The sequence below is a fragment of the Equus quagga genome, chromosome 2, assembly GCF_021613505.1.
Source record: "Equus quagga isolate Etosha38 chromosome 2, UCLA_HA_Equagga_1.0, whole genome shotgun sequence".
In the NCBI taxonomy this organism is placed as follows: domain Eukaryota; kingdom Metazoa; phylum Chordata; class Mammalia; order Perissodactyla; family Equidae; genus Equus; species Equus quagga.
This window is the reverse complement of record NC_060268.1, coordinates 135,535,998-135,559,615: the sequence shown is the minus strand read 5'-3', so window position 1 is coordinate 135,559,615 and position 23,618 is coordinate 135,535,998. Positions and strand designations below refer to the sequence as shown.

The window sequence follows — 23,618 nt, the reverse complement described above, 5'->3', positions numbered from 1 at the left end:
CATGTCCATTTCCAGAAGCCTATCTACAGGTGTCTGCATTACAAGGTAAAGGGAAGGTAAAAGAATAGGGTGTTCATGGATAACCCAATATCACAGTAAAAAGAGTCCACTCTTGATTGCCCAGGGGTGAACTAAGTGGTTTATAGACTAATGATTAAGGCACAGCAGGAATGGGGACGGGCTGACTTCTCCAACCCCCTTTCCCAGCTCTGGCCTCCACACCTGCCTTCACCCAGCACAGGTTCTTAGGGACATGGGGGTGGCCGGCCTGTGCTAATTATCCTGGGTCTCAACTATACTTTGTGGTTAATGTGCAAACGGATTAATTAGCATTAGGCTAATAAGGAGGCAACTATGCTTTGTATGGGCGAGGTCTACTCTTGTTAAAAAACAGAAGCGCACGGAGAGTTAAGTTTTATTCATTTTCCACCTTTACTTGTCAAAGCAACTTGAACTGGGCAATGACGGCAGTTTCAAATCTGACGGTGAGTCATGTATCATTGCTTTAGGAATTCTAAATATTTAAGACTTCTTGCACGCTTTCAGACAAAATCAATACTGTGGAAAAATTCTGTTTTGAGTTTTAGATTTAGAGATGTAGAGGCATGATAGAAATAAACTAATAACTTTTTGTCACTTCATTCTAATACAAAATATTTCTATGTATTCTGAAGTAAATGCTGCTCACTAGTCTTGTGCAGTGTAACTAGACTCTTTCTTTTAAATCTTGCCTTCTGAGGAATTAGCCTTTTTTCTCTCTTTTGTAATAAACAAAACACTAGGGACTAAAAAAGTTAATACACTTCTTTCAGAATTTGTTTTCCCACTTTCTCCAAGTTTTTATTTTGAAGGTGTTCATACAAATAAAAAAAGTTGAAAAAACTCTATGAGGAATACCCATATACACTCTAGCTAGATTCAACAATGATCATTTTTACCATGTTTGCTTTCTCTCACCCTCTCTCCACAATAGACACTTTTTGGGGCTGAACCATTTGAAAATAAATAGCTGACAATGACTACTTCATTCCTGAAAACGTCAGCATGCGCACCCCCAGAGGAGAGAGATTCCCTGTATAGCTTCAATACTGTTATCACTGCTAAGAATATTAATAATAATTTCCTAACAGTATAGCCAGTATAGTTTCAAATGCCCTCAATTGTCCCTAAAATGTCTTTATGCCTTTCATATTTTTTCCAAATCTCTGGTGAATTTATCAGGCAGTTATGTGGCCTTCAGTAATGTTATGTGCTCATTAAACCTGCTAGTTCAATAAAGAATGCCTGTCAGACCATGGGATTGTCTGCGGTCATTAAAGAAAGCGTCTTCTTGCTTCTGCAGTGAGTAACGTGAGATTTATTTGTAAAGGGTTCGAGAATGTCCTAAGCTCTCCTTTCCTGAGTGGTCTGCAGAAGTCTCTGTGACATCCAGAGGTGCTTCTGAAATTGAAGCAGCAACAAACTGAACCAAAAGCACTTCAGTTTTACCTCAAAAGTTCTCTTTACCCTTTATTTCTTTTCACAAATCCTTCGTTCTGGGTAAATGCTGTCCCTCCATTCTACCTGAGTAAGCAGGTCTTTGAAGTAGCTAACAGGTAATAGTGTGAGAACCCTCAGGAGCCTGGTTGTAGCCTCATAGCATCACAAACATTTGTATTTTACTTTAAAGCTGACGTGCAGAAATTGAGAGGTAGTGTAACTATGGCGGTAATAGTAGTGTTGAGGGTGGTGGAGGGGATGGTGGCAGTGATGGGGTCATGGTGGTGGTAGTGGAGGTGATGGTGAGGTCATGGTTATGACAGTGGTGGTGGGTGGTGTTAGTGGTCTCAATTTCAGGCCTTGCCCCAAAACAAGTATATATTCAGAAATATAACTCAAACCTAGGTTCAATAAAGGATTTGTTATTCCATTATAGAAGTGGGCACATGTTTTATACAAAAGCAAAGTGTCACTAATACCTAATGGATCTCCTTGCACCTGCAATTTTGTAAGTTTTGTGGGGTTTCCTTAAGGGCAGAGAGTATAACAGGCATTTCTACACTTGTAAGTGTTCTCAATAAGTCCTCCAACATCTCATTTCAATCGGGAACATGAAGAGATCAAGATTAACCTATTAGGAAAAGGACCACAGGCATCCAAGCAGAGAGTTCTTCAAAAATCTCAACCAACACCTGGGCAACACCTCACATCCAAGAGCTTAGCTTCATTATTTAAGACAAGTGCTTTCTCTAGTGCTCACACCCACTTAAACCATGACATGCTGTCACACCTAGGATCATTCTACAAAGAGTGTGTTTGTCTGACCAAACACTGAACAGCCACTGTATTCACCTCTGTAAGGCCTGCTTGCTAAGAATGTTCTAGAATGTAAAGTGATAAAATATTTATTGTAGGTCCTTCTAAAGTACAACGTACATCTGTATGTCTGGAAGTCAGCATCTCCAGATGTGGAAGTCCCAAAGGTCTGACTGCCCGCTGCTTACCCTCTAACGTGACTATCACTTATTCATCTGCTCCAATTTACCTTCATTGTGCAGTGAATAAATAAGTCCATCATGATTTCACCAATTATTTATGTTGTTTAAATATTATTAGCTGACTTCAAAATTAGTATTATGGTCCAAACAGTTTTATCCATCCTGAACTCATGACTGTGCACATTTACAACCAGGTACTGTGTATTTGTAGAACAAGGAACCATCCCAAGCCCATAGGCAGAACTGTGTTGTCAGGACTTCTTGTATTAAGCTAGTATCTATTTAACCACGATTACTGGAAAGAAGAAATTGCACAAACATCAGATGAACCTAGCAGAGATTCTGGTAACAAGCAGAATACTATCACATCTTGAGAAGGCCCATCACAGGCAGCTTTGAAGATAAGGGATCAAAAACATGACCAATCTAATCTTTAACTACTTGCTAAAAACAATTCTAGCAAATTCCAACAGGCATACATAGTTTGTTTAGCAAAATCAAAGATTCAAGTGGACAATGTCAGCAACCTTAGCTACCAATTATTATTAACTCTCTTTTTAAAAAAAATTGAAATAGATTTGACCTAGAACCATGCCTTTCCTAGGACTTTCTGAGTTCCTCTCTGTGGGATTTCAGGGACTCACCTGCCGAAGAGAGGAATATTTCTGTTTACGGTACAACTGATTTTTTCTTTAACTGGTAGTATAAGAAGATTTATAAATGCAAAGTCAAATATGCAGAGATATAGTTTTGTCATGGGACAAAGAGCTTGATTCAACCATACAAATGAAAGTTTAACAATCAAAGAAAATTTTTAAAAAAATGCATACCTGTTCTTTGGATGGCACAAGAAGTTCTTCAATCATCATGCTGTCCCGGGCATAGGAGCTTCTGTTCAAGGTGTAAGACCTATCCGAACTGAAGGAGCGGAGGCTGTTGTATTTACAGTTAACCATTCAAGAGTGGTAGATGACGATGAGATGAATAAAAGAAAATTAATGCATGCAGCTTTAAGAACAGGCAAGATGGCTAAAAATATCAACAAAAGTTGTTCTTCAAAAGACATCGTCAAAAATAAAATCCCTTATATTTGAGGAAAACTCTCAAACTTAGACAATCTCATGATCAGATTTGTTTAAAATCAGGCCAGTTGGTGTTAAATCTGTGAGAAGATGAAACGCATGAAAACTCTGGATGTTTCACTACGACAGTCGAACCAACATGACAATTGAGAAGAACTGGATGACTGTGGATAATTTGATAATTGGAGAGATTTTTCTACCATAAGACCTTATGGTAGAGTCTCCTCTCTTTCTGGTCCATATCTATCTAGCTTGCACTACTGAATTGAATTATGTCTGCTGTAATTGGGTCTGTTTATAAGTCTTCGGGAACTAGATATGAGTTTAACACGTTGAGAGCTCTGGTTTATAGTTGCTACTCATGGAAAACATCAAGAAGGAAGTAGTGTTATGAATATGCCTTACATGATCACTTTTGCCATCTTTCTAACCTTGAAAAATTCAAATTCTAGGTCTGGTTATTTTGTCTTTCCTTGCTCTACTCTTTTCTTCCGTGCTCCTTCTACTGTTCTCCTTTCTAGCCTCTCTAACTCCTCTGCACAGCTCCTAAACTTCCCATAGTGCAAGTCCCCTGATGTCCTGAAGGGCCACTCGCCACACAGACCTCTAAATTAAAGACCAATGGGGGTACGGGGTGGGTGAAACGGGTGAAGGGGGTCAAAAGCTGCAAACTTCCAGTTATAAAATAAATAAGTCCTGGGATGTAATGTACAGCATGGTGACTATAGTTAATCATACTGTATTGCATACTTCAAAGTTGCTAAGAGAGTGGATCTTAAAAGTTCTCATCACAAGAAAGAAAATTTGTAACTGTGGTGATGGATGTTAACTAGACTTATGGTGGTGACCATTTGCCAAATATACAAATATCAAATCATTACGCTGTATACCTGAAACTAATAAAATGTTATATGTCCATTATATCTCAACTACCAAAAACACTCAATAGAGTAAGGAACCCTGGTAACCCTGCTCATATCCACAGAGACACGCAGGCAGACTGGGACTGCAGCCCGTCGGAGCCTTGGCAGAACAGCTTGTGATCCTCCAGGAACACAGAGGATGGAGGATTGTGAGGAGCTGCTTTGAGGCCATCTCCCAACTTGCCTCCCTATCTCACCTGTCACGGTAGGCTGTCACCAGGTAGCTTTTCATTACCTTCTGTTTCAAATGAGGTCTGAGGCTTCCTGCCTCAGCCTCCGAGAGCTGCAGAATATGAAACCACTTAGCTGCACTCTAGAAGAGGCTCCTCAGCAATGGTGGGTCCCATAACTAGCATGGTAGACATACAGCCCCTCTTGTTTTGGTGTCATCCTTTTTGGTGTGGGGGACAAGGACCGTGGAAAGTTGGCATCTGTCCTGCCTATGTAGGTAATAACTGTCTGAACTTAAACATGGCTGTTTGAATCTTTACCAGTAGAATCAGTCAGACTTTGGCCTTGCCTTGTGTGCGCTTGACAGGGAAAAGAGCAAAGAAGAGGTAAATAAGGAATGATTCCTTGCTTTGCACAAAAAGATTTCTTTTCCCCACTGCCTACTATATTAAAGATTACCCAAAAGCAGGTATTTTTATATCAAGTTACAAAGGCCTCTGAATTACAGGCATTATTCTAAGTGTCTACACAAATGGGTAGGTCCATCCTTCTAGGATTAGAGCCTCAGCTTTCATCAGAATCTCAGAGGGATCTCTGACCCCAAAATAACCATCAGTCTACAGAGTCACTATTTAGTGTATCCAGCAAATATTTACTAAGTGACTATTATGAGCAAGGCACAATATTAGAAACTGGGTATACAAGCAAAAAGAAAAGTAAGCATTATCCGTGCATAGAGGAAGATCCCTAGTAAGCCATGATTCTGACCACTTGCACAGTCGGGCCTTCCGTGCCCAATCATAGGACCCATAACGATTCCTTTTTTTTTTTTTCCCTGTTTCAGCTGCAAACACTTTTTTTGTTCCTCCTGTTTCTAGCTCCTTACCTTCTCTTCATCATAAGCTTCCTAAAAGCAGAAATTCTCCTGCTACTTTCCAACAGACCTGTCTGTAACAGCAGACATGTTCTAAATCTGTACCATCCAACACAGTGGCCACTGGCCACATGTGGCGACTGAGCACCTGAAGTGTGGCTAGTGTGATGAAGAACTGAATTTTACTTAATTTTAACTTAAATAGTCTTATGTGGCTAGGGGCTATACTATTAGACAGTGCAACTTCTAAGTACTCAGTGCAAGGTTCCATTTTGCCCCAGTGACGTGGTTTGAGAGGCACTGGGAAGCTCCACTCTCTGCATCAGACTGTCATTTCTTCAAATTATGGTTCCCATGGCACATGTTAATATTGGTGGTACGTGAGAACAATTTTATTGTATATGTTAGCAAACACTTAAAAGTTTAAAAAAAATTACAGTCATATTCAGTTTTTAAATATATCTAAGATTTGTTGATATTTTTTAAATATCTTCTCTTTCTTTTAACTTATATATGAGTGCCAACTAAAGAACAGAGCCTAGAATTGGGAGCTATCAATGGAAAAACCTAAAGATGTCTTCATTTTACATAATGTCTGAAGTTCCTACTTCTGATTGTTCCTGACCAACTTCCATTAGACAGATGGAGCCCATTAAGTCCATCAGGCTTCACTCTGAATTCTTAATACATCGAAGTCCTTTCAGCTACTAAAATTGGAGATTATTTGTTTAGGGGTCTGGAAAGCATTAAATTATTTTTAACTAAGGTCAACTATATTATTTGTAGCCATCAGTATACCCTAAGTGTTAAACACAGGAAGTGTTAGAAAAACACATGCCTCAGAATTCTAGAAGTATAGTAACGTCCCTAGCACAACTCAAAACAGCAACCAGCAAACAAGAAGCCCTTCAAATCGAGACTTTTTCTTGAAACCCAGTGAAATTTCCTCAGTTACTTCACGTCATGCACCTTACAAATTAAGGAAAAGAAATTCCTTAAGTATTCAGTCAATTTTGCATAAGTAACATTTCTTATCATACATTTAGTTACTTGCTAATTCTCTCTGAATCACAAAACTGATATTCTAAAGCTGAGCAGGAAAAAAAAAAAGCACATTGCAGCACAGCACAGCACAGCACAGCACAATGCTGAAGAAAATAAAAATGAGACAATGACTCAGGGAAGGGCAGAGAAACACCATAAAAGTGCCATATCTTCTTACCTGATCTTGGGACTATTTTAAAGTATTTTTAGAAAAAAACAGGAGAAGTAGAAAGCAAAAGAATCAGACAGGGAAAAAAGAAAAAAATGTTATGGTTGAATGAGTTACACATTTAATGTATTCCTTTTTAAATGTTACACTCAGAATATTATACTTTGTGATACTCTTACAATATTTTAAAAATATATTCACTTTATAGATTTTCTTTTATATTTGCCTCTGAGCATAACATGCATTGCCAATGTAAAAAAAATGAGTTACATATATAGCAACAAATGATAACAGTGCAATCAAAATTAGAAGTGTGGAAGCTTAGAATTGTCTTGAGAAAAAATTTAGAGGCAATATTCTGGCTTCATATTTCACTGGATGTCAGCTGCTACAATTTTCTATATACAAATGATTGATTTACAAAATGTATCTTTTATATATTATCCAAGGAAGAGAAGGCTGCTAGTTATTGGATTACAAAAGCTATTAAATCTCTAAATAGAATTTTCCCTTGACATCTTTTAAGATTCTGCATATTTTCAGTTGTAACTTACTATCTGTGAGTACCTGAAATATTGCATATTTTTAGTTATTTTTCCCCGTTCTTATTAATGACACCCGCTACAATCAGATTTTAACACCTTTTATAAAGATATTTATAAAGCAAAAATTCTACTAAGTTACATGAGGTTCCAAATTCTGTTAAAAAAAGACTAACTTGAAGAAAAATCAATTCAGTATCTAACCTGGCCACACCACCGACACTGGGAATAAACTCTGAGGTTTACTTTGTGGGAAGTGCCATTTACTATTAGACAATGAAACTTTTTACAACAGATCTTTAAACTATAGGAAAATGTCCCCAGGGTTCTGGCTGAGAAGGTTTAATTATTAGCTTTAAAATAACTTGACTGTCAGTAAACATGCTGTTAATCTAACTAGGGAAAAGAGGTCCCCAAATTCTGGACAAGGTCCTGTTCCTTTCAACCACTGTGAGGTAAGTTTGAGCTAAGGTTTTCCACGTACACAAGTTTTACGCTTCAGCTCTAAGGACTGAATTTGCCACCATACCTGTCTGTGACTTTTGCTAAGTCGCTGTTACACCCCTAATATGTCTCCTGTCCACTACAGCATAGTTTTAGAAGCTCAAACACGTGGTAGACAATTCTAATAAACATTCTGTAATTTTTTCCCAAGAATGCTTGCTTTAAGTCTCAATCATGAATTACTCTTTCAGTAACAAAGAGAGAAGAGTGAACCATCAACACAAGTGTTTCTCACTTATTGGAAAATAAGATTTTTCTTTCAATATAGAACAAAATCTAATTTTGAAACGCGTAACCCAGACTGTTCTCCCAGTTCTGTCAGTGAGCTCTTTTGTTACTACGCTTGAAGCATGACTGCAAGGTGGGAAAAAAAAATGACAAATGATTGACATGTTCAATCACATAAAATTAAGGACTGAGAACCACGACAGCAAAAAGCAGAGCGTGTACCCTGGAGTTAAGAACATTTCACCAAATTCACTTCCTCACCCAAAGAGCACATTCTGGGGTAACGTGAAAAATGAAAATGATTTGGGTTTATGACAAATCATGGTTGTTTTAAATTAACTATGATAAAACAGCAACAATAAAATACCTGGCAGAACGGGCCCCAAGACTGAAGCCCATGTAGCCCTCTGCGGGCAGAGAATCATCGCCCAGCTCCTTAAGGTCCTGTGGCCCAAGATATTTGTCAGTGTCCCCTGTCATTGCATCTTCACCTGCGGATGTACAAAGCAAGCCAAAATCAGAAGATTTCCTTTGAAAATGTGTCTACTGTGGAGAAAACCGCTCCTTGGGTCATCAGCAAATCACCCAATTTCTCATATTCATCTTCCCCGATCCCCTGGATAATATTTGTAAGTGCCGTTTAGAAGGAAAGAGTATAGGCAGAGGTTAGTTCATAATTTCAAGAGTGAATTGAAGTAGCAGAAAGAGCTCCTGGTGTTAAGTACCGATTTTAAAACATTTCCCCTATCTCCTTCATCCTCGTCAAGTCCCGCTGACTGGTAAGGTGGATCTTTGATGTCAGTTACAGTTTTCCTTGCCTCACCACGATGAGGCAGCTGGTTTGAATGGACATGGATGGCAAGATAAGAGCCACCTCTTCCTTATGGTTCTGGAAATTATACGTAGGAAGGGAAGAGACCTTTTAAATGGTCTTCTTGCACATAGGATTTCAGTTTGGGGCTTATGTAAGAAGCTAGCAAATTATTTCATCTCAACTCTGCTCAATTGGGGAACCTTGAAACACATCAATTTTGAACTGTTTCTCCACATAATGAAATTCACAACTCAGTCCAGCGGCCCCAGGGCTTGAACCCTGCGTGGAAAACAGCTGTTCCTTCTACAGAGATCAAACGTGGGCCTCAGAAGTTGGAAGGGAGGACTACATAAATTGCTCTTTGACCATCAATACAAAGAGTTAATTACGTAAAATGCTTTTACTAGCTATGTGTGTACAATGTGACCTCACACGGAAAAACCACATTCCGAGACTGACAGGGCAGGTTTTTCAGATGCCTTTTGCCCTCTGGGACGTTTCTCATCCTTCTCAAAATGTAGTACAGGCTGTGGAAAAGTTCCTTCCACAAACAGGCAAACACTGTCTCCTTTTTATGACTCTCATTCTCTTTCTGGACAAGAGCTTGGCTGGCTGAGAGATTTCAAAAGCGTGTATGTTATGTTTTCTCAAAGGTAAGTGATTCAGCTGCTCCAGCTATATTTTCCAATCCTTCATTCAGCACCGTTTATAATTTCCATTCATTTAAACTCAGGAAACCACAAGAGCTCAGCTTTTAAACTACCAATCAAGTCTAAAAATACACTGTCAACGACTGTTTTTGCAAACGTAAAAACCAAACAGATCAACTTTCTACTGCTACCCAGTACCAAGAAATTATTTTAAGTAACTATTCACATCTGGGCTATTTGCACATTCATTGCATATGAGACAAAAACAGCACACACCGAGCACAGCTTAAAGAAAGATCTTACTCTGTGGTAAAGCCATTTCCACCAGGCTGGGCTGATCAAATGTGTTCCTGATGTTTCCAGGAATTCCTTAAGCAGTGATTTCGAATCTACCTCCAAAATCCGCTCAAACAAACCACTCCTGGCTCGTATCCACCGTCTTCACCACCACTGCAGCCGAGCTCCGCTTAGCATCTTCGTCCCCTCGCAGGCAAGTGAGGGATTACACATCTTTTCCTACTCATCGGAGTTCAAAGATCTTCAAATATTTCAGACCCCAAAAAAGAACAAAACCTTACTACATTTAAATTGAGATTAAGATTCTTTTGATCACTCCGCAGACATCCTTTTAAAGCTCCTTCTGATTGGATTACAAACTCCTCTGGCAAGCCTCTAGCAGGACCCAATGGTGACATAAATGCAAGCCCTTGAGTTATTTGTATGTAAATATGAGGACTGCTCCGGTGTAGACTTTCGGTAATTTGATACCAGCGCGCTCGGTGCCTAACCGGGTAACCGAGCCAGCCTTAAACCCAGGGCAAGCGAGCGAGCGAGGCGCTGCGTTTAATTAGGGGACGACCCCTCTCCGACATGAATGAAGAAACGGCCAACCCAGGTAGAGAGAAAACAGGAGAAGAAAACAAAGAAGTGGCCTCGGCAGGGAGTGGCAGGGAGCTCCGGGCAAACTTTAACTTTGTTCTCAGCTGGGAACACCAGGAGCCTCGGTTATTTATGGTCTCTGTCAGGTGGAAGGAGGGGAAAGAGGGAGGGCCTGCCCTTGAGTTGAGGTTGTGAAACTGTAGGGCAGAGGGAAGCAGCCGTGATCCGCCTAACTCTCCAAGAAGCACATGAGAATACACTAGTCACCGCGGCTTTTTATCAAGAGTTTGAGTAAAGGAGCGGAAGTGAGACAAGCTGGAAAAAGCAATGGATGCTCCGCTTTATTTTTTGGCACAAGTTCTTTCAACTCTTTAACACACTCAAAGGAACTAACTGGTTCTCCCTCCTTGAGAGGTCCCTGGAGAGAGTGAAGCCCACGGGGAGCTGGGGGTGGCTGGAGAGGTCTGTGCTGCCACGGGAAGGAGGCAGTGCAGTGAGGAGGCGCTTCTGTCACTTTGCTGTGACATTGTTTCCCTTCCCTGGGACTCCAGTTCTCCCTTCTCAGCTGCTCCACCCTGTTGATGTTGGCAGTGGAGGAAAAAACTAGTGGGACTTTAGCATCCTCCATCTGGGTACACTGGAGAGGCAATTTTAATTGCTTTTTCTCAGAATAGCTAGAGAATTAAGCTAGAAAGTAAGTAAAGCGTTTTGAAACTGGCTGTCTGAAGTCAGTGGTTGCAGCACTGTTTTCATGAGAGTGCATCTCTCTGTCACCTAAACATACAGAAATCTGAATCTGTAGAACTGCTGAAGTGGGGAACAGATTTGTTTTTCTTGGATAAATGCATAAATAAATGAATAAATAAGTGACTCATCTAATATTAAGACGATATGACACGCGGTGCTTTAATTTGATCAGCCTGGCTGTAATCAACATTGTAAATAGGCAGACATGGAAGGGAAGCCATTTAGAATGTCTGGTACATATTGCAAAATAGTGAAAGAATGATTTCCAACTCTGTAAAGAGGGGAAGTCATTGTTAAAATGGAGAAAATGTCTGAATGTTAATCTGTTTTCCATGTCGGCACTTAAAATCCAAAATACCTAGCAAAGTCTTATTCAGTGACTGTCACTCATTCAAACTTCCTAACAAGGACTGCAATGAGATGTTCCTGCCCCTTGACTTCTTGTCCAGCCTCTCTCTGGCCACTCCTCCACATGCATCCTACCCTTCTGCTGTACAGAATTAGTTCAGTCACTACAAGTCCTGACACTCTTTAGACTTGAACCTAAAGGTGCACTCTCTCAATGGACCTTTCCCCCTCTTCTTCACCTGAGTAATTTCTCAAATCTTTGACTCTTTCTAGAACTCCTCCCCCCCTTCTACCCACCATCTTAAGTTAGGCGTCCTTCCGGTGGGCTTCCCTTCTCAGAGTGTACTGCCAGTAAAAACATCTACTTAGTCTCTCCCACTGGATGGTGAGATCTTCTCGAATAGGAACCAAATTCTCCTGGGCCTGGCATGTTCTAAGTGCTCCATAAATACTTTTGGAATTCATGATTACTTTTATTAAAGAGGTTGGTGGTTTTGCTTTTTTTCCATCTACGTGCCACAGCAACTTAGCACCCTTTTGTCTCATCAAGCTTGATAACTGTTAGACAGTAAAATTTCAATAAAATTAAGCTTCTATTCTTTACCCATCCTTCTTAGACTTCAGAAATGGTCACCGTGAAACCAAAAGAAGCCCGGAACTGGGGTCGGGGTGGGAGCTGTCAACACATTTGGCCAAAGATTAATTAAAATAGCTCTATGATATTAAGTAATTATGCATTTACATTTTAGAATGGTGAAATCATTTCTTAAAAGGCATGGAATTTAGAAATAGAGGCCAGTGTATTATTTGAATGCAGTTTGCATCATAGGTGCTCTGGATTCCAGCCCAAGCTCCACCATTGACTAATTAGGTGACCTTTGGAATGCTGTTTACTCTGAGTCACTGTGGTCACAGTTTCAACCTCTACAAAATTGGGATAATAACTCTGCCTCTATCCTAAGACCTCCTGGGGGCGTTAAATAAAATAATGCATAAAATAAGGACCTAATCAGCACTAACTGTTAGTAATGTTCTGTAACACAGCTTTCTCTAGTGCCCAGGCATCTGAATGCATGAACTTATATAGTTAGCATTTAAATTGCTACTACTGATACTGGTAAGGGCAAAATCCAACCATAGCAGCAAATTGTCCCTGCTCTCCATTGCCTAACACTGGGCCTGGCTCATAATGGGTACTCAACAAATATTTGTTGATTGAATGAATGAAATGAATAATAACAACAAAACTCACTCTCCTTTCAATACACAAAATATAACTCACTCTGCTTTCAATAAACAAAATATTCTATAATTATTGGATAGTACAACACACTACTGTACCAAAGATTAGAAAGGAAGGAGATGAATTGTATTGAGTGACTTATTAACTGCTTCTAATTCATTATATAATCCAATAATATTTTGATTAATGGCAGCTTCTGATCAACAGATACAAGTGTGTATAAGCCAACAAAGTTAATTCTATTAGTGGACAACACTCACACGATATCAGATATATTTAGTGTGTGTGTATATATATATATAAGAACCACAAATTTTCACTTTCTAAGAAGTACTTGTGTGGATTTATGTTTCCTAGAAGTGTTTGGCACAGGAGTATAACAGTGGTGTTATACATAAATTTGACTATTTTCTGGCAAAGAGGAAGTGGCAGTGAGTGTTTAAAGATGCCCTCTCCAATGAACCATGTCTCCTTCTATTGGTGTCCTTGTGTAGTACCCTTCCTTGAATCTGGGCTGGCTTGATTTTTGAACAACAAAATGCAGGGGAAGTGATTTTGCATGACTTCTGAGTTTGAATTCAAAGAAACTGTGCAGTTTCTACGTGAGTCTCTTGGAAAACTTGTTGGGGGAAGCCAATCCCAATGTAAGAAATCTGACTATGATGAGACCGCCATGCTGTAAAGAAGCTCAAGTAGCCATATGGAGAGGCAGCATGGAGAGAGAGAGATGCCTAGTCAGCCCTCAGCTGTTCCAGCCATCCTAGCTGAGGCCACAGACCTTTGAATGAAGACACCATGTTGAACATCCCACCGTGTTACTCCTGCCTTAGCTGCTATCTGACTGCAATCTCATGAAAGATCGCAAGAACCCAGCTGAGCCCAGTTAATTCACACAACCATGGGAGATAATGATAAATTAAACCACTGAGTTTAAGATATGGGTTGATACACTGTAATAAGTAGTAGAAACAGAGAAGAATGAGAAATGACAAGGTCCAAAGGTAAGCCAAAGAGGTCACACACTGGTTGCCTAATGCATCCCTAATAAATTAGAGCTAGCTCTGTAGTGTGTTATATGATTAGCGTAGACAAAGTCCAGGAGAAGTGTAGGAGTAACTGCTACTAGAGGAGCCTCATCAATTTAGTATTGACTTTATGCCTGTCAAAATTATGAGCACTTATTGTTATTCCATTTCTGACAATAAAAATACCAGAGGCTGGAAAATGCTTAAAAAAGGACACAAAACACCGCAAATCTACCTTGATCTCACCATTAAACAAATAATAAAAGCCATTCAGAAGCATTTCACTTCAATTTCCCAGCTTATCCCTCTTTCTAGTCCTCCTAACATGACTAGGTTAAGAGAAGAGGTTTTCTGCACCGCAATCAACCTTTCAAAGATCCATACACTTTGTCTACCAGGAAAGAATACAAAATAGAATCAGGAACAAAGAAGACAAAGAAAGAGACTATATTAAATGATTCTCAGGACTGTGGTTGGTCAAATAGGTGTGCCCTCATTCCTTATTAGATTCCAAGTCAATGGTCCGGCGTCAGTACCTGGTGGAATATCCGTAATCCACCTTCCTTGCAATCTTTGCCCTCTAACGATCCTTTTTATGCTGAATAAAGGAAACAGTTCTTGGCCTAACATTTAAAAGTGTTTTCATGCCCTGGGAGTTCTTTTCTTCTCTCTCTTTTTTTCATTTTTGTATGTAATTTTTTTCTAACGTTTTCCACCTTAAGATCATCACCAAAGAATATTTTTGTTGCTTTTCCAGGGGTTGAAAGTTGTTTTCCCATATGGCTGGAGACTGGAATCATGAAGAAAGTTCCTTAAAGTAACTATACCAAATTACATTGTCAAAAACGCTGCTCAAAGTGCTTACTTCCTCTGCTATGAAATAATCTCCCCAAGGAATGTATTTTGTAACATTATAAAGTATGACGTTAATAGCACAAAACTATGAACAATAGTAAAAAAATGAATTAATGGTAGAAAAACCTTCAAATTACATGGGATTTAAAAAAACGCTAGATTATAAAGAATAAAAAGGAACATAGTCTCTATACTCTACTGATTTATTAAGAGTTGATTTCTGAATAGAACTCAGCAAATAGTGTTACAGACAAGCAGTTAACGATCAGAATTTTGAAGACTTAAATTCACTGTCCTTGTTCTGAAAAAAGTGATTTTTTTGATCATTGCATAGCAAAGAGAGGAAATGAAAATTATTGAGAAAATAAATCCTTTAACCATTTCTAGTCTACATTATAGAATAGTAGAATGAGATCACATCATTATAATCAACATCAGAATTTATTGAGCATTTACTCTGTTCTCGGCACTGTTTGGTACTTTATAAGTATTGTCTCATGTTATTCTTACAACCTTATAAAATAGATTTGTTATCTCCATTTCAAGATAAAGAAAACCCAGTTCACAGTGGTGGAGCAAATAACCCAAGATCATTTAGAATATGGGGAAAATTGCATTCAAAATCAGTTGGTTTGACTGCAGGGCCCTACTTTTAACCACTGCAATATGCTATGCAATTGAAAAAATACTACAAGAAATTGGCAACCAAAATGTAAGCTGCATGAAGGCAGAGGTTTGTCTGTTTGTGCCATATCCAGTGCCAAGAACAGTGCCTGGCACATAGTAGGTGCTCAATAAATGTGTGCAATGAAAGTTCAGTGATTGCCTTTGGAGATGGCAGCTATATTACTGGAGTGAGGACAAGGAGGGAGACTTACTTTTCACCGTAAACACTTGTACCTTGGGAATTTTATACCATGTGCATCTATCACCTATTCAAAAAACGAATAAAATTAACAAAAACAAAACAAAACACAAGTACTACAGATAAGTCAAATAGGCTGTGTTTTCCATACATCAGAAAATAGCAGGCAAACATGGAGAGGAAACTCAGTACTTTACACTTGTCTCTTTAAGAGATGGAACAGAAGAAATGAAATAAGGCAGGAAGGAGATGCACATTATTAATGTGGTACTTCTGGTAGCTTCCCAATGTTCTAAAGCTGTGGTTCTCAAGCTGTAGGACGCATTAGAATCACCTGACAATTTGCATTTCTAACAAGTTCCGAATTGAATCTGATGCTGCTGGTCCAGGGACCCCACTTTGATAACCACTGGTATAAAGGATCCTTACAAATAAATGACAGTTATCAAATGGCAGTATTGATTCGACAGAATTAAGCCTCTGTTATCCTAGTGGGAAACACCGGAATTAAAATATCAGCTTCAGCAACTGAATTCAATGAACCCAGTGCAGTGTTTCTCAAATGTTGATGTGTATGTTTGTGTCACCTGCGGACCTTGTTAAACTGCAGATACTGATTCCACAGGTCCAGGGTAGGCTGTGAGATTCAGCATGTAGACAAGCTCCCAGGTGACTGCAGACCACACTTGGAGTAGCGAGACAGTAGAGCACTGGGCTAGGATGTATGTTACGAGCAAAGCCAACTATTGCTTTCGAGGCATTTACTCCCTAGTAAAGAAATTAAGACCGGGACACAAGCAACAATACAAATCCTGTACTCCTCCTCCTGCTGGCTGCAATTTAGTTAGTGTTTTGTATGTGCTAGACACTGTGCTGAGCACTTTATACATACATCTCATTTAATCCTCAACCCTATGCAGCAGGTACTATTATTTCCCTTTTGTAGATTAAGAAACAGATTCAGAGAAGTTCAGTTATTTTTCAGAATTCACGTGTCTAGTTAGTGGTTGAGTCTGGATTAGAACCTATGGAGTCAGCTTGCAGAACTCAAGCTCTTAACCACCACACCACAATGACAGAAAATGCACAAAAGAAATTACAAGGTATTACAAGAGCTCAAAGCAAGAGGGTATCACACTGGGTTGAGTAGATCTGGTAGATGTTGAATGGAGGGTGTGTGAGTAAAGATGGGTAGAGCGACACTTGACTGTACTTCTATGTCAGGCTGGAGGACCAGGGCTCATGACTCCATTATCTTCTGGGATGGTTGAAGGCTCAGAGAGATGCTGACAGCCTCAAACCCAAGGTAAAGAAGGGAGTGAGCCCTCTCTCCTGGCCCCCTTCACTCTCCCCCTGCCCCCTCAGTCAGGAATGAGCAAGTGCGGGCTTTCACTTTCTTTGTTTTCCAGCATCTCCCGGTGGCAGTGGGTCTTGTTTCAAAAGATAAACATTAAGTGCTAGAATATAATAGTTTCTTGCTTTTCTTCTCAATATATGTGACAACAATGGGGTAAAGTTGAGAAAATGGTTAGTTGAGCAATGGGTGAAACAGGCGGTCTTAAGAAGGCTAAAGAAGTGTGTGTTATTTTAAGGGATTCATGTACCTCTCATGGGAGGGCCCTTGGCTGGATTCTTTCTTTCCCTTCCCTAGCTCCAGGTGCGTATAAGATCCTGGCTTCATAGGTGGCCAAAAGGAATCATGCTTAAATGGCAAAGTTTGTACATCTCTTAACCAACAAGAACAAGTTGCTGCTATCCTACAGAACAAATGACTCTCTGTTGAGGCTGATTTTTTTTAAAGTACAAATTCAATTTGATTCTTTACTCTTAAACATTATTCTGTTTTTTCGTAGCTAGATGTGCTTCATTTTAAAAATTGTATAGAAGTTTACTGCTTCTTAATCCAGGCTAGATATCATTTCTAAAGTAAGCATGCATGACTCAGTGTTGGCACTTTTCCAGATGTAGCAATGAAAAACGTCCCCTGTGATCTTGGTTGGGTGAATAAACAAACCCATCCCAGAAAGAAAAAAGAATTCAGTGTCTTTCTTGGGAAGAGGTAGAAAAAGACAATGTTGGGATAGACACTATAATTTTTTCATACTCTTATCTGTACTCCTTAACCCTAATCCAGAAATTACCCTCAGTCATCTAAGTAAAATTAGACATTACACTGACTCGGTCAAATGAACACCTGAGACTAAAGATAGAACACAGGTAGAAAGAGCACAAGATGACGTATGCTGTTCTCATTATCTCAAACCTATGCCACTTTTCAAGAAGACCAGACAATGAATAAATTACTAGCTATAAACTAGCCCTGTTAAATCAGGCACTAAAATGTTGGTTCTGAATTACAGAGAAATTAGGTAGCTAAATTCAAGGTGGCAGTGCCGTGCCAAGTGGTTCTTTCTTCTGTTCATTTTTCCTTAGGATTTTCATCTAGCCTCAACTCCAAATCCAGACCTTATTAGTCTTGGCTCTTCATTACTTAGGTGTATAAGGACCACGTGCACAAAGCAGGAACATGTCCACTGTCCCCGGGTATAAAGGAGTATCAGGATCGTATACTCTTTGTGGGCAAGGATTTGACCTCTTCCTTCTCTTATGCCAACAGCTTTTCATGGTGCAGGGCAACAAACACCTGTTCATTGGTTCGTTTTCTATTTCCTACCTCTGCCTAAAAGGTGAGTACATGCAAGGTAGAGATAGGTGGCACCTGTTGTCAGTTCTCATCCTCATTGCAGTTCTGGCCCAGGTGGTCGGTCAGACCACCCCTTCTCATTTGTAACATCTTTCCTTGTTTCTCCAGCCCTTCCTGTTCCCGGTTCTCTGCCCACCACTCTGCCTCCCCCTTGCCCATGTGTTCTCAATGCTGATGTCCCACTTTCTTCTCTCTGAAGTAAGGATCCCAATGTGAGGGGGAGGGGGCTAGGAGTGCCAGATTAGGACCCACTTCCACATGAAGCAGGTTAGACTTTCTAGGTAGATGGGCAGGGACTAAAATAAAAATGATTTGGGGAGGGATCATATTCAAATTATTACAACGTGTTTTGGGCAAGTGAAAAAACCTATTGTCCTTAGTCAATAAGCATCCTTAATGCTCTGCCGTCTCCTACAACAATCCCTGTACCCATTCATTCCACAGGCTACTCCAGCTACTCATTCAGTCGCAGCTTCTTGGAAAAAAAACTACTCACACTACAGTAGAATTACTCTATTCTGTGTCTATATCTTTGATATTATGGATGTAGCAGCTGCTGAGGTCACCAGGGACTCCTATGTTGCCTGTGCTCATCTGATTGGACCTTCCCAGGGAAGTTTCTCCCGGGCTTTCACTAGAACCCATGCTTCTGGTTTTCTCCCTCCATTGCTCACCACTTCCTCTCCACAAACTTTGGCATTCCTCTTCCTCTTAAATGTCAGTGTGCCTGGAGTTTTCTAGAACCATTTCCCTTCTTCCTTATGCCCTTTCCTGGGGTCCTCATCCAGGCTGGTGTCCGGCTTTCCCACCCCTGTATGCTGGGCTCTTCTGTGGGGTCCTCTGCTTTCCTGTCTGACACTTTGACCAAAGTTTTCTGAACTTGGAACACTTCTTTCTGATCTCCACCCTTCTACCCCTCCCCACTGCCCCAAATTTCTGCTTGTCCACATTCTATCTGTTCCTTAAAATGCTTCCTTCTTGAGGCCTTCAGTAATCTCCCCTTCTTTTGAATTTCCTTGTTGCTTTATCTGTTCTCTTACAGCATCTCATTGAGTAGGAAGTCGAAGCAAAAAATCTAAATTCAAATTCCAGTATGCTTGGCTATGTGAACCTGAACAAATGTCTTAAATTCTTTGAGCCTCACATTCCTTCATGTAAATTAGGACTAATAAAACTTTAAATTAGGGCCTTAAATTAGGACTAAATGTAAATTAGGAGTAATAATAGCACCAATATGCTCTCAACTACTTTGAGAAAATTAAGCAAGATAAGGTACCTTATAACTAACATTTACTGGGATCTCTGGGCTAAACCCTTTATACATTATCTCATTTAAAACTCACAATAATCCAACAGTTGTGGGATTCTTATCTAAGTTATCAGGCACCATTGATGTGAGAGTAGATGTCAGATGTTTGAGGTTAGGATAGGGATTTGAGTAAGCCCCTGCACTGACTTGTGTGATCTTGATCAAGATCCTTAAGCTTGCTGGAGCTGATTTTCCATATCTAGAAAATGGCAATACCAATGGCTCTAACGATCACTGTGAGGATTAAATGACATAACGCATGAAATGTATAAAGCTTAATGTTTAGTACATAGAAAGGGCTCAATAAATCGTAAACACCTTCTTTGTGATGTTGAGCGTGTTCATTTATATGGAATCCTGTCGGGGGATGGAGACACAAGTAACGGTGTGGAGTGAACCAAGTGGACACGGCCATCCATGAGTGAGGGATTGTATGTATATGTCCTAGGTACCATGACAGTGTGCAAGACAGCTCTTCTTCCATGGAGCTAACAGTCTACTTTGAAAGAAAATAAAATTAATCACAAGTTGGCAAACTACAGTCTGTGGGCCAAATCCAGCCTCCTGCCTATTTCTGTAAATCAAGTTTTATTGTCACACAACCATGCCCCTTTGTTTAGGTGTGTCTCTGACTGCTTTTGTGTTGTCTCTAGTACAAAGGCAGAGTAGAGTAGTTGGGACAGAGACCATATGGTCTGAAAATTTGAAAATATTTACCATTGGCCTTTTACAGAAAAAGTCTGCTGCCCTCTGAAATTAATGACTAGTAAATTGAGATGAATATTAGGAAGAAATCAAAACGCGTGATTGAGAGGAGAATGAAAAGAGGTAGCCAGGGGCCATATCACACAGGACTTAGCAAACACGGAATGGGCCTGAGTTTTATTCCAAGTGCAATGTAAAGCGTTGGGAGGTTTTTATTTTAGTTTTGTGTTTATACAAATATTTTGTATTTATTTTTGTAAATATTTTGGGGGGAATTTGTATTATATAGAGGAGAGGCTACTTTATCATGAAATATAGCAACCACGCAGATGAGTACATAAAACGGAAACAGACATTTTAACAAATTGTTACAGAATAAACACTATCCAGGTTAACAAACAGGACGTCAGCACCTCAGAAGCCTCCTACAGCCCCGTTCCCAACAAGGCCTCCTCCCCCCTCCTCATGGCAATCACTTTATGATATTCTTTTCCTTGTTTTTTTAATAGCCTCACTATCTAATTTTACAATCCTAGTTTATCATTACCTGGTTTTGGTGAATTCTATTGTCTTTGCATAACCTGCAACCCAGCAATTACAATGCCAGGTCTATGCCCTACAGAATGTATGCATATGTGCACCAGGAGACACATCTAAGAAGGTACATAGGAACTTTGTTTGCAACAGCCCCATACTGGAAACAACCCACACCTCCATCAAAAGTAGAATGGAGAACTTCATTATGTACAGGCATACAATGGAATATTATATAGAAATGAAAATGAACAAACTACAATTATATGCAACAACATGAATGAATCTTAAAAACATGATTCTAAGCTTGGGAGGGTTTTAAGCTGGGGAATGGAATAACATGATCCAATTTATATTTTTAAAAGATTGCAGAAAGCTGGGCCTATGGCGAAAGAGTAGAAGTGAGGATGTGTAAAGAGGCTCCTGTAGTATTCCATGGGAGAAGTGGTGGGTGGGATTGGGTGGTGCCAGTGGCAATGTGGAGAAGAGGGATGTGAGATGTATTCGGGATGTAGAACTGATATGACTCGCTGATGGCCTGGATATGAGTGGTAGGAAAAGGGAGATTACACGGAACCACGGGTTTGGGCTTGGGTGGTGGAGCCATTTATGGAGATGGAGAAGGGTGGGAAGAGACCCTCTTGGGAGGAGTATATTACGGGCAAGATGAGTTAAGATTATCTGAGAATCTAAATGGAAACATCAAGTACATGGCTGGGTAAGTGGATATGTATGGATGAAAATCACCAAAGAATTCCAGTTTCAAAGATAGGACAGCAAAGATAGGATGGAGTCTGTTTTAGAATAAAGGCCTCTGTCCCAGTTCACAGATCTTTTTCTTTAGCTGGAAATTCTTTTACATTCAGTAACTATTCTTTGGGATGCAGATGTACCTTGGGCAAGTCCTCATAAAGTTATTTATCGATTCCATACATAGCCTAGGACTGTCTCAGTGAGCAGGGGTTTAGTGGAAGGAAAAGGGAGCATGGCAGGCAAATTTTCTCCATCCTGCCTGTTCTCAGAAACCTTTCCTTGAGTTCTCATCCTTTCCTTGAGTCTCCCTCCACTTTGATGCAACTGTCTAAACACATACTGAAGATGTGCTGTGTGCCAGGCACTACACTAGCTTCTGGGGATACAACAGAGAATAATTTAGTCTCTGCTTCTGGTATTTCATTTTGACTTCATTGCTGAGAGTAGCAAGCAATTAGGTAGTGTCTATTTGAAAGGTCAATTGCAAGCAAAGAAATATCAGGCAAAATGCTAGATGTTATGATTTAATAGGTATTGTAAAATGTTAAAATTTCAGGTGAAGAACAATTTCTGCCTAACAACCACCACCGAATTGGACCACCTGGGAGCAAACTAATCTCCAAGGCTTCTTCCCAGATCTAGAGAGCTAAAAACATAATGGTCGGATTTATTTATGAGTCTGATTAGGATAACAAGATAGTCTGAGGCATTCAGTGAGGAGGGGGTCCTACAGGGGGTTTTCCTGGTTGTTTTCTTGATATCCGGCTTCACGTTTCCCAAAGTAATTTCCCCTCCTTCTTTGAGTTTCAGATTGTGCCAAGTCAAATTCTACTTATTCTCTCCTGATTGAGAATACTTGGATATGTTTATGAAAACTACTTGCTTTGAATTCTTAATCTATTCTAAATTGTGTTTGTATTTATTTTACTAGAATTTGCATCTTGGTCTGCATATTCTTTTGCCAAGATGGTCAGAGGAAGGTATACCACTTCCACTGTAGTCTCATCAAGGTCTTTAACAAATAATTACTATTACTGTGTGATAATTTCCAAAAGCATTTGTTCCTTTTCCTAAGCACATTTTTTTAGACACTTCAAAAATACATTCTTGGGTTCTGTATATAAGAAAACAAATCATGTTAGAGTAGCTATGGAAGAGATGATCTAAAACCACAGATTGTCAGATCTGTCTTCTTGTTCACCTCTGCTACTCAGCTGGTTGGGCAAGCCACTCGACGTTTATTTGGATTTTGCTTCCTCATCAGTATAATGGTGAGCATGTGCTACATGATACTGAGCCACCCTTCAGTTCTTTGAAATCTGTGGATTTAATTTCCTGTGGCTTCCACTGGGCCCTGGATTTGGCACAAAGGTGAGCTGGGCATGACTCTCCTCACCCTTGATGTCACTCTAACATCTGATGAAATTTTATTGCTTTATTATATCTCAAACCTATACTTATCAATAATTATTTCTACTGCACATGTACTTAGCCGCTTACTTTTTTCTTTTAATATTTCTTTTCAGGATCAAATGTGTCTGCACAAATGCAGACACATTTGATCCTGAGAGAGATTTTGCAGCCTTATCAAAATTGTGAGTAGCTAAGAATTAAATAATTCTTCCCAGGAAGCATTTGTCTCAACCAGTTGTCTCATAATCCTTTTTCATAAAGCTGCCTTTTTGGTTTTTACTTTCCATGGCTTAATTCCATTTCTCATTATGTCCCATCTATAGTCTTTAAATCTGTTACTATAACCCAACTCATTAGAATTCTGCAAGCTAAAATAACATTTTATGCATGTAAAAAAAATTTCCAAAATATATTTTATAGGAATTTACAATTTAAAATCAGCATTGAACCAAAGCCACCTGTGAAATCTCCTGGGAGGGGTACCCAAACTAGAATACAACTTGAACCTTAATTTCAATTTTCTTCTCTCCTTCCTCCGTCCCTCCCTCCCTCCCATCCACTCTCCTTTCTTTCCTTCTTCCTATCTCTCCTCTCTCTTTCATCTTTTCTTTTCTTTCTTTTTAATTATAAACAGACTCGCAAAACATAAGAATATAACCAGCACTAGAATCAAGATATTAGTTTGTATGTAGATTAACTTTATATGTATGTAACATATTATCTGGGAAAGAAGACAGTAGAGCATTAAGATCTTTGTGCA

The 23,618-nt window shown here is 39.6% G+C and overlaps 1 protein-coding gene across 1 annotated transcript in view; it reads right to left on the bottom strand.

The window, feature by feature from the left end:
• ANK3 (ankyrin 3) overlaps positions 1-23,618 on the bottom strand; it is a 333,064-nt gene that overhangs the window by 92,022 nt on the left and 217,424 nt on the right. The window contains exons 24-25 of the mRNA XM_046652926.1: positions 8,382-8,505; positions 3,308-3,410 (exon numbers count right to left, since the gene is read on the bottom strand). Coding sequence (XP_046508882.1) covers positions 3,308-3,410; positions 8,382-8,505 — 227 coding nt within the window. The remainder of the gene's footprint in view (positions 1-3,307; positions 3,411-8,381; positions 8,506-23,618) is intronic.